The sequence below is a fragment of the Eleutherodactylus coqui genome, chromosome 7, assembly GCF_035609145.1.
Source record: "Eleutherodactylus coqui strain aEleCoq1 chromosome 7, aEleCoq1.hap1, whole genome shotgun sequence".
NCBI classification, from domain to species: domain Eukaryota; kingdom Metazoa; phylum Chordata; class Amphibia; order Anura; family Eleutherodactylidae; genus Eleutherodactylus; species Eleutherodactylus coqui.
The window spans coordinates 195,597,803-195,611,208 of record NC_089843.1 but is presented as its reverse complement, the minus strand read 5'-3'; the positions used below and the strand labels follow the sequence as shown (position 1 = coordinate 195,611,208).

The 13,406-nt window shown below is 41.6% G+C and overlaps 1 protein-coding gene across 2 annotated transcripts in view; it reads right to left on the bottom strand.

The window, feature by feature from the left end:
• Positions 1–13,406, bottom strand: part of LOC136573061 (3',5'-cyclic-AMP phosphodiesterase 4C-like) — a 240,365-nt gene that overhangs the window by 92,571 nt on the left and 134,388 nt on the right. For both annotated transcript variants that reach the window (XM_066574204.1, XM_066574205.1), the window contains exon 6: positions 12,158–12,270. In XM_066574204.1, the coding sequence (XP_066430301.1) occupies positions 12,158–12,270 (113 nt within the window). The remainder of the gene's footprint in view (positions 1–12,157; positions 12,271–13,406) is intronic.

Here is a 13,406-nt window from a genome sequence, read left to right as displayed (position 1 = left end):
AAGGCTGGCTATGACTGATAGCCGGCACCCGCTGCGGGATAGAGCGAGATCTGACATGATCTTGCGTTATCCCTATGATGTAAGGGTACGTCATTTTGCAGGAAGTACTCCGCTCCCATGACGTATCCTTACGTCATGGGGAGGGAAGGGGTTAAACCCCCTCAAGCACTACCTCTTCCCAAAGCACCGGTGTCCAAAACTGTACACAGTATTCCATGTGGGGCCTGACAAGTGCCTTGAATAGTGGAAGAATAATGTTCTCGGCCCTCGCCCCTATGATTCTTTTAATGCACCACAAGATTTTATTTGTTTCTGCAGCAGCTGACTGGCATTGATTGCTCCAGTTAAGTCTACCGTCAACTAGTACCCGCAGGTCTTTTTCCATATCACTTTTCCCTAGCAGTACCCTATTTAGTGTGTAATGGTGACATCCGTTTCTCCTGCCGATGTGCATAACCTTACATTTATCAATATTGACCTTCATTTGCCATTTGTATACCCAAGTCCCTAGTCTATCTAGGTCCTTTTGTAGCCACACATTGTCCTTCGTTGTATTAATTGTTTTGTATGATTTTTTTATCATCTGCAAATATTGATATTTTACTGTGCAGTCCCTCTATCAGGTCATTGATAAATATATTGAACAGAATGGGGCCTAATACTGAACCCTGTGGCACCCCACTAGCAATGGTGGCTCAATCAGAGTACGATCCATTTACCACCCTCTGCTTTCTATCTCTGAGCCAGTTCCTTACCCAGATACACATGTTTTCGCCCAAAGAGAGCCGTCTCATTTTATATATCAACCTATTATGCGGCACGGCGTCAAATGCTTTAGAGAAATTCAGATACGCGAGATCAATAGACTCTCCCAGGTCCAACCTATAACTTACTTCATTCTAGAAGGTGATCATATTGGTCTAACATGATCGACCCCTCATGAACCCATGCTGATGAGCAGTTATGCCATTGTTTTCCTTAAGGTGTTCTAGGATAGCGTCTCTCAGAAACCCCTTAAATATTTTTCCAATTATTGAAGTGAGACTTACAGGCCTGCAGTTACCAGGCTCTCTTCTTGACCCCTTTTTGTATATTGGAACCACATTGGCAATGCACCAATCCAGCAGTACAACCCAGGTCTCAATAGTGTCAATAAATATATATAATAGCTGTCTAGCTATCTTGTCACTTAGTTCTATTAGAACCCTTGGGTGTATTCCATCTGGGCCAGGCGATTTATCCATTTTAATCCTCTTTAACTGGCTCTGCACTTCCTTCTGTGTTAGGCATGCAATATTTACTGGGGGTTCGTTTTATTTCCCTGCATCTCGTGTGATTTGTTTTTCCCGTTCGTAAATACACTTGAAAATAAACTATTTAATAGATTTGCCTTCTCTCATCGTCTTCTATGATTTTTCCTGCATTATTTGTTAACCCCTTCCCGCTGCAGGATGTAAATTTACGTCCTGGCAGCAGGGTACTTCCCGCAACAGGACGTAAACTGTCAGTCACAGCCGGCGTCCTGCTGCAACAGCGGGGGGGGGGCATCGGAAATGCCCCCCCCCCGCTGTTAACCCCTTCCCTGCCGCGATCTAAGTAGATCACGGTAGGGAAAGGGTTCACAGAGGGAGCGCGCTCCCTCTGTCTCCGGCCGTCTCTGGCGATGTTATCACAAGAGCCCGGCTGGTTGCTATGGCAACAGGATGCCGGATACCGGCATCCTGTACTGCCATAGCCTCTGATCACTATAGTAAGCGATAATGCATAGCAGGGAAGAAGCCCTGTCATGCATTATCGCAGCAATCTTAAGTGTAACAGTAAAAGTCCCTCAGAGGGACACAAGTGTTGTAAAAAAAAAGAGAAAAATAAAGTTCAAAAAATAAAAATGTCAAAAAATGTCAAAAAAGCCTTTTTTTATGCTTTTTCTCATATTAGCATTAAAAAAATGTTAAAAATTAAAAACCCCACATATTTGGTATCAACGCGTCTGTAATGACGCGTACAATACATTGAACATGCTTTTTATCCTGTACGGCAAAAAGCGTTAAAAAAAATGCTAAAAAACAGAGGCAAAATGCTAATCTTTAGCATTTTGCCTCCCATAAAGCGCAATAAAAGTGATTAAAAAAACCAGATGTACCCCAAAATGGTACCAATAAAAAATACAGCTAGTCTCGCAAAAAATAAGCCCTCACAGAGCTCCGTACATGGAAAAATAAAAAGTTATAGCACTTTGTATGCAATGAGTTTAGAAAAAAATAAGAATTTCCAAAAAAAAGGGTTTTTATTGTGGAAAAGTGAAAAAAACCTAAAAAAAAAAAATCTTGGTATCGTTGTAACCGTACCGGCCCGTATAAAAAATGTGTTGTATCATTTATGCTGCATAATTAACGCTTTTTTAAAAAAACAAAAAATCTATGGCAGAATTGATGCGTTTTCTCTCCCTACGATCATAAAAAAAAATAATAAAAGTTTTACAATGTAGTCTATGTACCCAAAAATGGTACCAAAACAATCTACAGTTCACCACACAAAAAACAAGCCCTTATACGGCCGCGTCGACGGAAAAATAAAAAAGTTATGGCTTTTGAAAAATGGAGATGGAAAAATACCAAAAATCGCTTGGTCCTCAACGCCAAAATAGGCCGTGTCATTAAGGGGTTAAAGGGCCAGTGCTCTCAGTGCAAATCCTTTTACTGTTTATATAATTGAAGAATAGTTTCAGGTTATTTTTGCTCTCTTTGGCGATCAGTCTTTCTGCTTCCTCCTTAGCAATTTTGATCTTTTCTTTACATATTTCGTTTTTTTCCCTGTATGATTTTAGCACTTCTTTGCTGTCTTCTTGTTTTAGTAGTTTAAACGCTTTCTTTTTTCCGTTTATTCCTCCCCTTACAGTCTTGTTGAGCCACATTGGTTTCCTTTTATTTGTAGTTCTTTTGTTTTTAAAGGGTATACACTGCTCACATGAGGTGATTAGGATGTTTTTAAACTTTTCCCATTTGTCGTCTGTACTGATATTTTTGAGGACGCTCTCCCAATTAATGTTACCGATAGTAGTTCTGAGCTGAGCAAATTTTGCTTTACTAAAGTTTAATTTTTTTTGTTGCTCCCTGATAAGGCTTCTTTTTGAATGACAGCTGGAAATGAATTCTATTGTGTTCACTATTTCCCAATTGTCCCTCAACCTGCACCCCCATTATTCAGTCCAGTATGTTAGTTAACAATAAGTCCAGAGTGGCCCTCCCTTTAGCTAGCTCCCACATAAGCTGGGCAAGGTAGTTATCTGTAATTGTTCTCAAGAACTTATCACCATTGTGAGATTTGAAGGTTTCATTTTCCCATATAATATCCAGGTAATTAAAGTCCCCTATAATAATTACTTCATTGGGGTTTGACACCTCTTCTATTTGCCTTAATAATGTTTCAGTTTCTTCTGTTGCTTTTGGTGGCCTATAGAAGACCCCTATCAGTATTTTGTTATTTTTTTTCTCCCTGTATTTCTACCCACAGAGATTCGACGTGTTCATCTCCTGCCCCTATATCCTACCTTAGCCCTGGCATTAAGTAGGATTTAACATACAAACATACCCGTCCCCCTTTCTGTTCTCCATGGACTCTTCTGAAGAGATTGTAACCCTGTAAATTCACCGCCCAATCGCACTTATCATCAAGTCATGTTTCCGTTATACCCACTATATTGTAATTTTCATCAGTCATTCTCACTTCAAGCTCACCCACTTTAACGATCAGACTTCTTGCATTCATTGCCATACAATTTATACGGTTGTTGTTGTTCTTTATATTCATTGTGCTACTAATGCTACTATTGGCTGTTCTGTCAGTTCTAACCTTACTAACCCCACCCCCTACTCGACCCCCATTCCCATTACTTAGCCCCAGGTCGCTATCTACATTGTCTACCCCCTTGTTTCTCTTTTTGCCCTCTTCCCCAGTCTCTAGTTTAAACACTCCTCCAGCCTTCTAGGCATCTTCTCCCCCAGCACAGCTGCACTCTCCCCATTAAGAAGAAGCCCGTCCCTACGGTAGAGCCTGTAGCCGACAGCAAAGTCAGCCCAGTTCTCCAAGAACCCAAACCCCTCCTTCTTACACCAATTCCAGAGCCACTTACCTCCCTAAGATCCTACTACCTTTCTAGTGTGCTCGTGGTGTAGGTAGTATTTCCAAGAAAACTACCTTGTAGGTCCTTGTAAGCTTGGATCCTAGGTCCCTGAAATCGTTTTTGAGGGCCCTCCATTGACCTCTAATTTGTTCATTGGTGCCAATGTGCACCATGACCGCTGGATCCTCACCAGCCCCTCCCAGTAATGTAAATCCAATCCGCGTGTGTCAAACTTGAGCACCAGGAAGACAACACACCATTCGCCGATCCCGGTCTTTAAGACAGATTACCCTATCTGTCCCCCTTATAATTGATTTGGAGATGTTACTGGCTGCATTCTGGGGTTGATATAATGTGTCAGAGATGTTGCTGGCCACACTATGGGGGACATGTAATGTGATGGAGATCATAGAATGGTAGAGTTGGAAGGGAAGTCCAGGGTCTCCTCCCTTTCAGTTTCATCCCATTGCTTCTAGTCTTTCCAAATGAAAATAGGGCTGATCCCTCTGCACTGTGACAGCCCTTCAGATATTTGTAGACAGCTATTAAGTCTCCTCACAGCCTTCTTTTTTGCAAGCTAAACATTCGCAGATCCTTTAACCGTTCCTTATAGGACATGATTTGCAGACCGCTCACCATCCAGTGGAAAGGAAACCATTGAAATCAATGGTTTTGTTTCATCCCGTTAAGCAGCTTTTATTTTCACGTCCTCATAATGGGGATAAAAGATGCCCATCTGTTTAATTCCTCAGGCACTTAATGCAGAGTTATCCAAATTCTTAGTTAGAGGGTAGCCAAGCTCGGGAGAATAACTTTCACCACAACAGCAATTAACATGACCAAAGATATCTGTTTATTGATTGACAGGCAGCATTTTTTATAGAGGCACATACTTTGATGACAATAATTCAAATCTATTATAAATCATTTATTACCATTGGTCGATGAGACGTAAACGCAATAAAAATATTTCACTGCACGGCTCCGATGTTGGACGAAGGACGACACATGTTTCCAGCAGTATACAGGACAGCGCTGTGATGTCGGAGGCTGCTCTGTATATATATGTTACAATATACAACACAGCACTGTGATGTCAGAGGCTGCTCTACATATTTTAAGTGGGGGTTCACTTGCCTGCGGATAGCCCACCTGTGATACCAGAACAGCCACCACACGTGCAGAAACACTCAGGAGATATGTATTGTTGTTAAGTCTGGTGCCCAACAGCCTTTATTCAGTATCACAGCAAATCATAAACACAGTTCATATAAGCACCCCACCTGGGTGTCAGTCCAGGGTTGTCGTCCCTGTCGGACTCTGGGCCTTTGCTCGTCCACCTTGGATCACCAGCCTGCAGCACCTCTGCTCTGCTGCACTGTCACTTCCCCTGATCCTGGCAGGAACTGTTTTTTTTTTATCCAATTCCTGCTACACCTAGGCTGTTAACTATGTCTATTCCTTTCTCCAGGTATCAGACTGCCTATTTAGCACCCTCTGTAGGCCAGTCTGATGCTGCCCTGCTACATATCCTCCCCCTTATCAAAGGCTGTAGGGCGAATCACAGCTTTTGGCCCTACAGGGTTAAAACTCTAGGCTCGGAAGTCTCTTGCCCTAACTGGCACTTTCTCATCTTCCACATTGGATACTTCAAATTGTACATCACTCATCCATTCAACTGTTACAGGAGCCATTTCTTCAGTCTGTATTTTAGTAGCGGTATGTGCACGTATTTCCACCTGTGGGCCCTCTATCACAGAGACACTTTCATTCGCTTGGATGACTTCTTTATCTAAAACGAGTAATTTCTGAGGCCTTTTCCCCAGTCTCTGCTGCCTTAGTGGCCTTCCCTGCTTCAGTAGTTTCACCTTCTGCCTTTTCTTTGGTCACTTGTACTTCAGAGAATTGCTTACCTCCCATCTGTAGTTCAGCTCTCACTTTCTCAATGACTTTCACAATTTTTATCTCCTTTTTAAATTCTTCAACAGGATCTTCTTTCTTTTCACTTGTCTGAACTAGGCCCTAGACCTCACTAGTCTCTGAACCTTCTTTTCAGCAATATGACCCTTTGACAAAGTTACATCTTCACGCTTAAATTCTTAGCAGACTTTTGAAACACCGCTTTTTCTGACACCACTTTCAGGGTGCACGTCAAGGTTAGCGATTCAGTCTCTTTCTTAATATTCTCCAACAAGGTCTCTATTCCTTCTACCAGTTGTTGGAACACACTTTTTAGCTTTTCCTATATTAGTGTTCTCTCTTTCCATTGACACAGCCATATGAGGGCTTGTTTTTGTGTGGCGAAATGTAGTTTTTACTGGTACCATTTTGAGGTACATATAATGTAAAAAAATTTTTGAGGGCAGGGAGAGGAAACACATCAATTCTGCCATTGTTTTTAAATCATGCAGCATAAATGACATGATACCTTTTTTCTCTGGGTCAGTACAATTACAACACCACCAAAAAAAGAATTTTTTAAAGGGTTTTCCACTTTTGCACAATAAAAACCCTTTTTTAGGAAATTATTATTTTCACATCACTGCATTCAAAGTCCGATATTTTTTTTTATTTTTCAATAATCGAAACTCTGTGAGGGCTTGATTTTTGCGTGACAAGCTGTATTTTTGATTTGTACCATTTTGGGGTACATACAGCTTTTTTGATCACTTTAATTGCATTTTTTGGGGGAGTGGGTGGGGTTGCCGTGCAGGATAGTGTGTTCAATTTATTGTACAGGTTGTTATGGATATGATAATAATACATGTGTAAAAAAGAGTTTTATTTAGTATTTTTTACATGTTTTTTTTAAACACATTTTATTTTATTTTTTCTCATTTTTTATATCCATGTAGGGGACTTGAATAGAGATGAGCGAGCGTACTCGGCCACGCCCCTTTTATGCCCGAGTACCGCGATTTTCGAGTACTTCCGTACTCAGGCGAAAAGATTCGGGGGGCGCCGTGGGTGAGTGGGGGGTTGCAGCGGGGAGTGGGGGGGAGAGGGAGAGAGAGAGGGCTCCCCCCTGTTCCCCGCTGCTACCCCCCACGCCGCAACACCTCCCCCCGCCCCCCGGCGCCCCCCGAATCTTTTCACCCGAGTACTGAAGTACTCGAAAATCGCGGTGCTCGATCGAGTAATTACTCGAAACGAGTACGTTCGCTCATCTCTAGACTTGAACCATAACAGCTATGATTACTATGATAAGGCATTGCAGGACTCCAGTTCTGCAATGCATTATTGTTTACTATAGCAATCATAAGCAATGGCAAGCTAGGACGCCAATATCTGGCGTCCTGTTGCCATGGCAACCTAGCGCACTCCCTCTGCGAACCCTTTACAGTCCATGATTTTTCTGAGTAATTAGTTATATAACATGCAATATTATATCGCTCAAGAAAGACTTCCAGGCCCCTCTTATACTCTTATTGAATTTACCATCACCACGTCCTCAGGCAGAGAGTTCTATAGTCTCACTGCTCTTACAGTAAAGAACCCCTTCTATGTTGTGTAGAAACCTTTACTAAGGTAAATAGATGAAGCTGCAAATCACAATGAGGTCACTATTATGGGCGACTAAGTATCTGGACACAAACTGGAAAACTGAAATTCCTTTCCATGGCGCCAATGGATCTCAGTGTTGCAAGCTGCTTACTTAGATACAGAATCGGGACTTCAAAAAGTGCAACATGTTCACATCACACATTTTATACAGCAGTATGCATCCTTGAACAACTGTTTAAATACTGTATACATGGCACAAAATGTACACTGTACCGCACTGTCGATCATGGAGCACATTCTAAATGGGGATTGTAAGGTTGGGTTCACACAGGGCGGATTTGCCGCGCGGAATTTGGCCGCGGCAAATCTGCCCGTGGCCGGTAATCTCGGGATTAGCCAGCCATGTGGACGAGATTTCTCAGAAATCTCGTCCACACGGGACGGCCAATCTGCTGCGGTAAGTCCGGCTGAAACCGCGGCTGCAGCCGCCGCAGCCGCGGTTTCAGAAGATGCAGCATGTCTATTTACTTTTCTTTTTTGTTTATTTTTGGCGCGGCTGCGCTCTCCTCTATGGAGCGCCGGCCGCAACGGAAAAGCGAGCGGCTGGCCGCTTCAAAGCCATCGCGGCTTAAACTGCGGTGGTTCTCCCGGTGGAAATCTCGCGTTTTTTGCTGCGGCCAAACCGCGAGATTTCCGACGGGAATACGCCCCGTGTGAACCCAGCCTAAAGATAAAAGTCAAGTAATTTGTACAAGTGAAAAAAACAGTAATTAGATGGAAGCAACTCTCTTCTAAAGTCCCCAAATTCAAGGTGGTTCGATGTTAACTCACATACTTAAATCAAAACACACACTTGCACGTTCCTACACTTCCTTTTTTGTTTACTTAAATAACTCTGAGCAGCAGTAACTCCTCCAATAAATTCTCCATTAGGAAATATGTTTAAATCTCTAGCAACTAAGTAGTTTTTAATTGATTGTTGGGGTTGTGGAAGGGGAGTGGTGGGCTCAGTTTTGCTAATCTGCCTAGGGCACCAAATCACCTTCTTCTGGCCCTGAGTGCAAAATAAGTTTACTGTGACACAAACAATAATTTTGACAAAGAACTTTAAGGTGCGTCAGTATTCATCCCCGTAATTCTAAAATTTGTGGAGTCATCTTTTTCTGCAATAACAGATTAAAGTGTCTTAATTAGAGATGAGCGAACGTACTCGTTTCGAGTACTTACGCACCCGAGTACCGCCATTTTCGAGTACTTCAGTACTCCGGTGAAAAGATTCGGGGGGCGGCGAGAGGCGTGGCGGTGCGGGGGTAGCAGCGGGGAACAGGGGGGAGCCCTCTCTCTCTCCCTCTCCCCCCCACTCCCCACTGCTACCCCCCGTGCCGCCACGGCGCCCCCCGAATTTTTTCGCCCGAGTACGGAAGTACTAGGAAATCGCGGTATTCGGGCGAAAAAGGGGCGTGGCCGAGCACGTTCACTCATCTCTAGTCTTAATGAAAAGCATCTCAACAGCATGATGCTGCCACAACCGTGTTTTACTGTAAAAATGGGGTTCTTGGGGTGATGGGAATTGTTTGCACACACATAGCATTTCCCATGACAGGGCTTCAAATTTTAGGGGCCATTGGCTTCTAAACTGAAAAATTTAGGAGCTAAAAAATATTTTTTGTTGCCAGATTTAAATAGATGACATGTGTTATAACCTTTAAAAAAAGTCCTTTACTGTTTGCAGTGTCCACCTCCTCTCTCCTCTTATCTCTGCACTTTGACAAATTCTTGGTAACATTGAGTCTTACACATGCTGTTTGGTGAACTCCAAATTTATTTTTATATGTTTTTCTTTAAGCAGTGTTTTTTTCCTGGCCACTCTTCCATATAAAGCTCCACTCTGTAGCATGTACACCTTAGAATGGTTCCGAGGACTGATACTTCCATCTCTGCTGTGGTTCCGTAGCGCTCCTTCGGAGTTACCATTGGTATTTTTGTTAAATCTCCAATTAATGCCATCCTTGTTCGGTCTGTGAGTTTGGGTGGGTGGCCTTCTCCATTTTGTTATAATGGTGCCCCGTGGGATATTCAAAGTTTGGGATGTGTTTTTTTTAGAACCCAACCTTGACCTACGCTTCTCTACATCTTCTTGTCTGATGTGTTTGGAGAACTCCTTGGTCATGTGACACTTTGATTGCACACTGGGGGACATTATTCAACAAATTATGTGACTTCTGAAGCTAATCGGTTGGACAAGACCTTACTCTGGAGTAAAGGAGATGAATATACATATGCATTTGTTTCAGTATTTATGTGTGTATCAATTTTTTAAATAAGGTTTTTTCATTCTACTGTCACAATTTGGACTATTTTCTCAAGTCCATTACATAAAATAGAAGTTAAAATTAATTTTAATATCAGATTGTAATGCAACAAAACAAGTAAAACACCAAGGGGGGCGAGTACTGTATATGCATTGCTTATCTTACACTGATCAGAGATGAGAGCTGAATTCATAATTCTGCTAGATGCAATAAGAAACAGTTGATAAGGCATGCTGACAGACATTCCCTCCCTGCTTATCTGTGTTCTTATAATGCAGGGGTAGAAGTAGTTTTACTTACATCAGATTACTGATTGCCTAGTATTAGAGGTACAGTTCCACCATGCGGCGTGTGGGTGGAGGCCGACTGTAGCGGAGAGACCAGAGAGAGGGAGGGACGAGGCTCTCAACATGGTTGTCACAGGTGATTCTGTGATCTCTCCCCAACAATGGCAGAACGTGGCCCAGCTCAGTCACGTGCAGGGCAAAAAGAACAGGCAGATGTAAACGATTGTAATTAGTCCTAACAGTATTATCATGTGATGCCAGTACCTGTTTTCAAGCAAACAGTTGCTCCTTGTTAAATAAAAGAGTTCACAGACAAAGAGAAAGTTTTCAAACCGGAGGTACTTGATTTTTCTTTACTCACATAGTCCAACTATTTTCCAAGTATAAAGCAAGTTGACAGTCTCAGACACACTTCTGGCAGGCATCCCTCTGATTCAACTCTGTTACTCACACATGCATTCTTCTAGGAGGCACTTTTCTTCCCGTAATCTAGGAGTCCTCAGTCTAAGTTATCTGATAGATGATCCCCGGGGGTACATTCCTGACACAGTGGGTTAACACACAACTCTTGCCAACTCTTGCTTAGGCCCACGGCTCTGCGCAGGCAGAAGCAAAAGTAAGCTTCAGCCTCCCGCTAACATGTTTTCCACCGACTACATCTCTGCACACTCTCTACTCACACTACTACAGACTCCGCCTTCTAACTTCTGCTAAGCTCCCGCAATGCCACACACAACAAACAAGTTAGGTAAGACAGATTTGTCACAACAAAGCTCGTAAGAACTTACATAGAACACAGATACACACAAGTACACACAGATACACACAAGACAGTTTACCAAAACTGCCATACACCTACTCTAAAGATACCCCAACTCTGGGCCACTAGGACCAGACATAAACACTGCAGCTTTTCATTGCAGGATTTCTACACAGAAAAACTGCAGCATTTACAGCAGCAGCAAATCTCATGCAGTAGAATCGATCATGTCAATTTTTGCTGCACATTTTCAGCATGAATTTGCGGCACATCCGTAGCAAAATCTGTGAGAATAACTGCACTATTTGGGGCAATCTTTGCTGCTGCTAATTTTATGCAGATTTGCTCCCAATTTTCTGCTGATCCGTCTTGTGTGGATTTACCTTACTGCTGCACTTCTTGTAGAGCAAAACACCAGAGATTATTTGGTGAAGACATTTAGCCAGAAAGGAATTTCAGCTCTGAACTGTAATACAGACTGTAATTTAAGGTACTTTTAGATGGGACATTGGCCCATGTAGAGTATTTACACAGTTTGACTTTTATGCAGACTGATTTTATATGTAAAATAGTGCAGATTGCCTACAGCCATTTATATAATCAAGCTTTCCATTATGTAATGTCCGCAGTATAAATTAACAACCCAATTTATGCTGCAGATTTTTTTTTTTTGTGCAGTGTGTGGATGAGATTTAGCAAATTCTCATCCATGATGCAGTTATGGTAAACGCTGTGAATTAGCTGCACACAACTCTTCTGTGGAAAATATGCAGCATTTATGCCTCATGTGGAGCTACCCTAACAGTGGGGAAACAGAATATAATGTAAAAAAGTACCTTAATTCTTTATAGCTATGTTGTGAAATTTTGTATCATTTGGCATTAAAATCATACATTAAAGACGGTCTTTCTGATTGCTCACATCCGATGTGGAGGTATAAATATATGTATAAATTTGGCCAAATCGGACATCAATATGAGCCTGCATTAAGTAGTCATCAATAGATCTGTATGGAGAAGAATGATGCATGGAATGACCTAAAATTGATCTCAATTGAATTGATTGAAATTTGGCCATAGTGTCCGGATGAAACATACAATATAACTTTTCTCCCTCCTCCTCTGACTTCTACTTGAGTAACTACACAAACCACTAAGTTTCCTGTTAATCGTACCTTGTTTGAGGCCATCTCACTAACTGAATGTCTGGTCTGCAGAGTCTCCAGTTGGTCCAGGCACCAATCCAACTCTTCCAGAGTTTCAATGGCCAGTTTCTGAACTGCATCCTCTATGGATGGAAGAAAAGTAAGCATTCAGACTAATTATTATGGAGACTTGCATTTTTTTAAAAACCATGTTCAAGTTTTCAACACTTTTTTTGCCAATACCAGAAGTAACTTTACCAGTAATATTTTTTGACCCATGCACGGGCTTTTAAATCTAGAAATATCTGTTGCTTGGCAAAATATTGACATCAACAATAGTGAAAACATTTTTTTCTGTTCAGGTTTCTTCCTGGACTAAAAATAAAAGCTAACGAAGGGTTTAACCTCAGGCAACTTTGCCTTTACCCTAGTTAAATACCATGGGAAGTTGTATTTTTTCCTGAATTTGCTAATCTCTTATAAAATACTCTAATGTCTGAAAAAAACTGTCTTGTCTCAAAGGACAAACACAATGCAGTATTCATATCCAGCTTATCAGGCTAAGTGACATGGATTGCTGTAGCAGGAATGATCCACATGTAAATATTCTACATTCTGTATTCTGAGCAGATAGAAAACAGTGTTAAAACATCATCATTAAAATTAAAAACTAAATTCTTCAAGCAAAAGTGTCCTGGATTTCAACCAACCAAAAAAGAAGCATAAACCAGAATTGGCTTTCATAACAATCAAACCCAAAAAATTCGGAATATATTACCAAAAAAAATGGCCAATCCTCAAAAATGATCCCCTCCTTACAGATTTTATTTTAAAAAAATCCAAGATTGATCTTTAAAAAAAAAAATAGGACCATACAGAATATTTTAGCTCCCTCACGACTAGAAGAAAAAAAGAAGGAAGGTGTTTTCACCACGTTAAAACCAGGGATACACAAATGTAATAAGAAAAAATGTAAGTGTTGCCAACATATTAGATATGATAGAAAATACATTGAGATGGGGCAGAATGAGAAACCCACAGAGATAAAACACAAATACAGCTGAAGTTGTGAAAGTAGGTACATTATTAGAGATGAGCGAACGTACTCGTCCGAGCTTGATACTCGTTCGAGTATTAGCGTGTTCGGGATGCTCGTTACTCGTAACGAGTACCACGCGATGTTCGGGTTACTTTCACTTTCATCTCTGAGACGTTAGCGCGCTTTTATGGCCAATTGAAAGACAGGGAAGGCATTACAACTTCCCCCTGCGATGTTCAA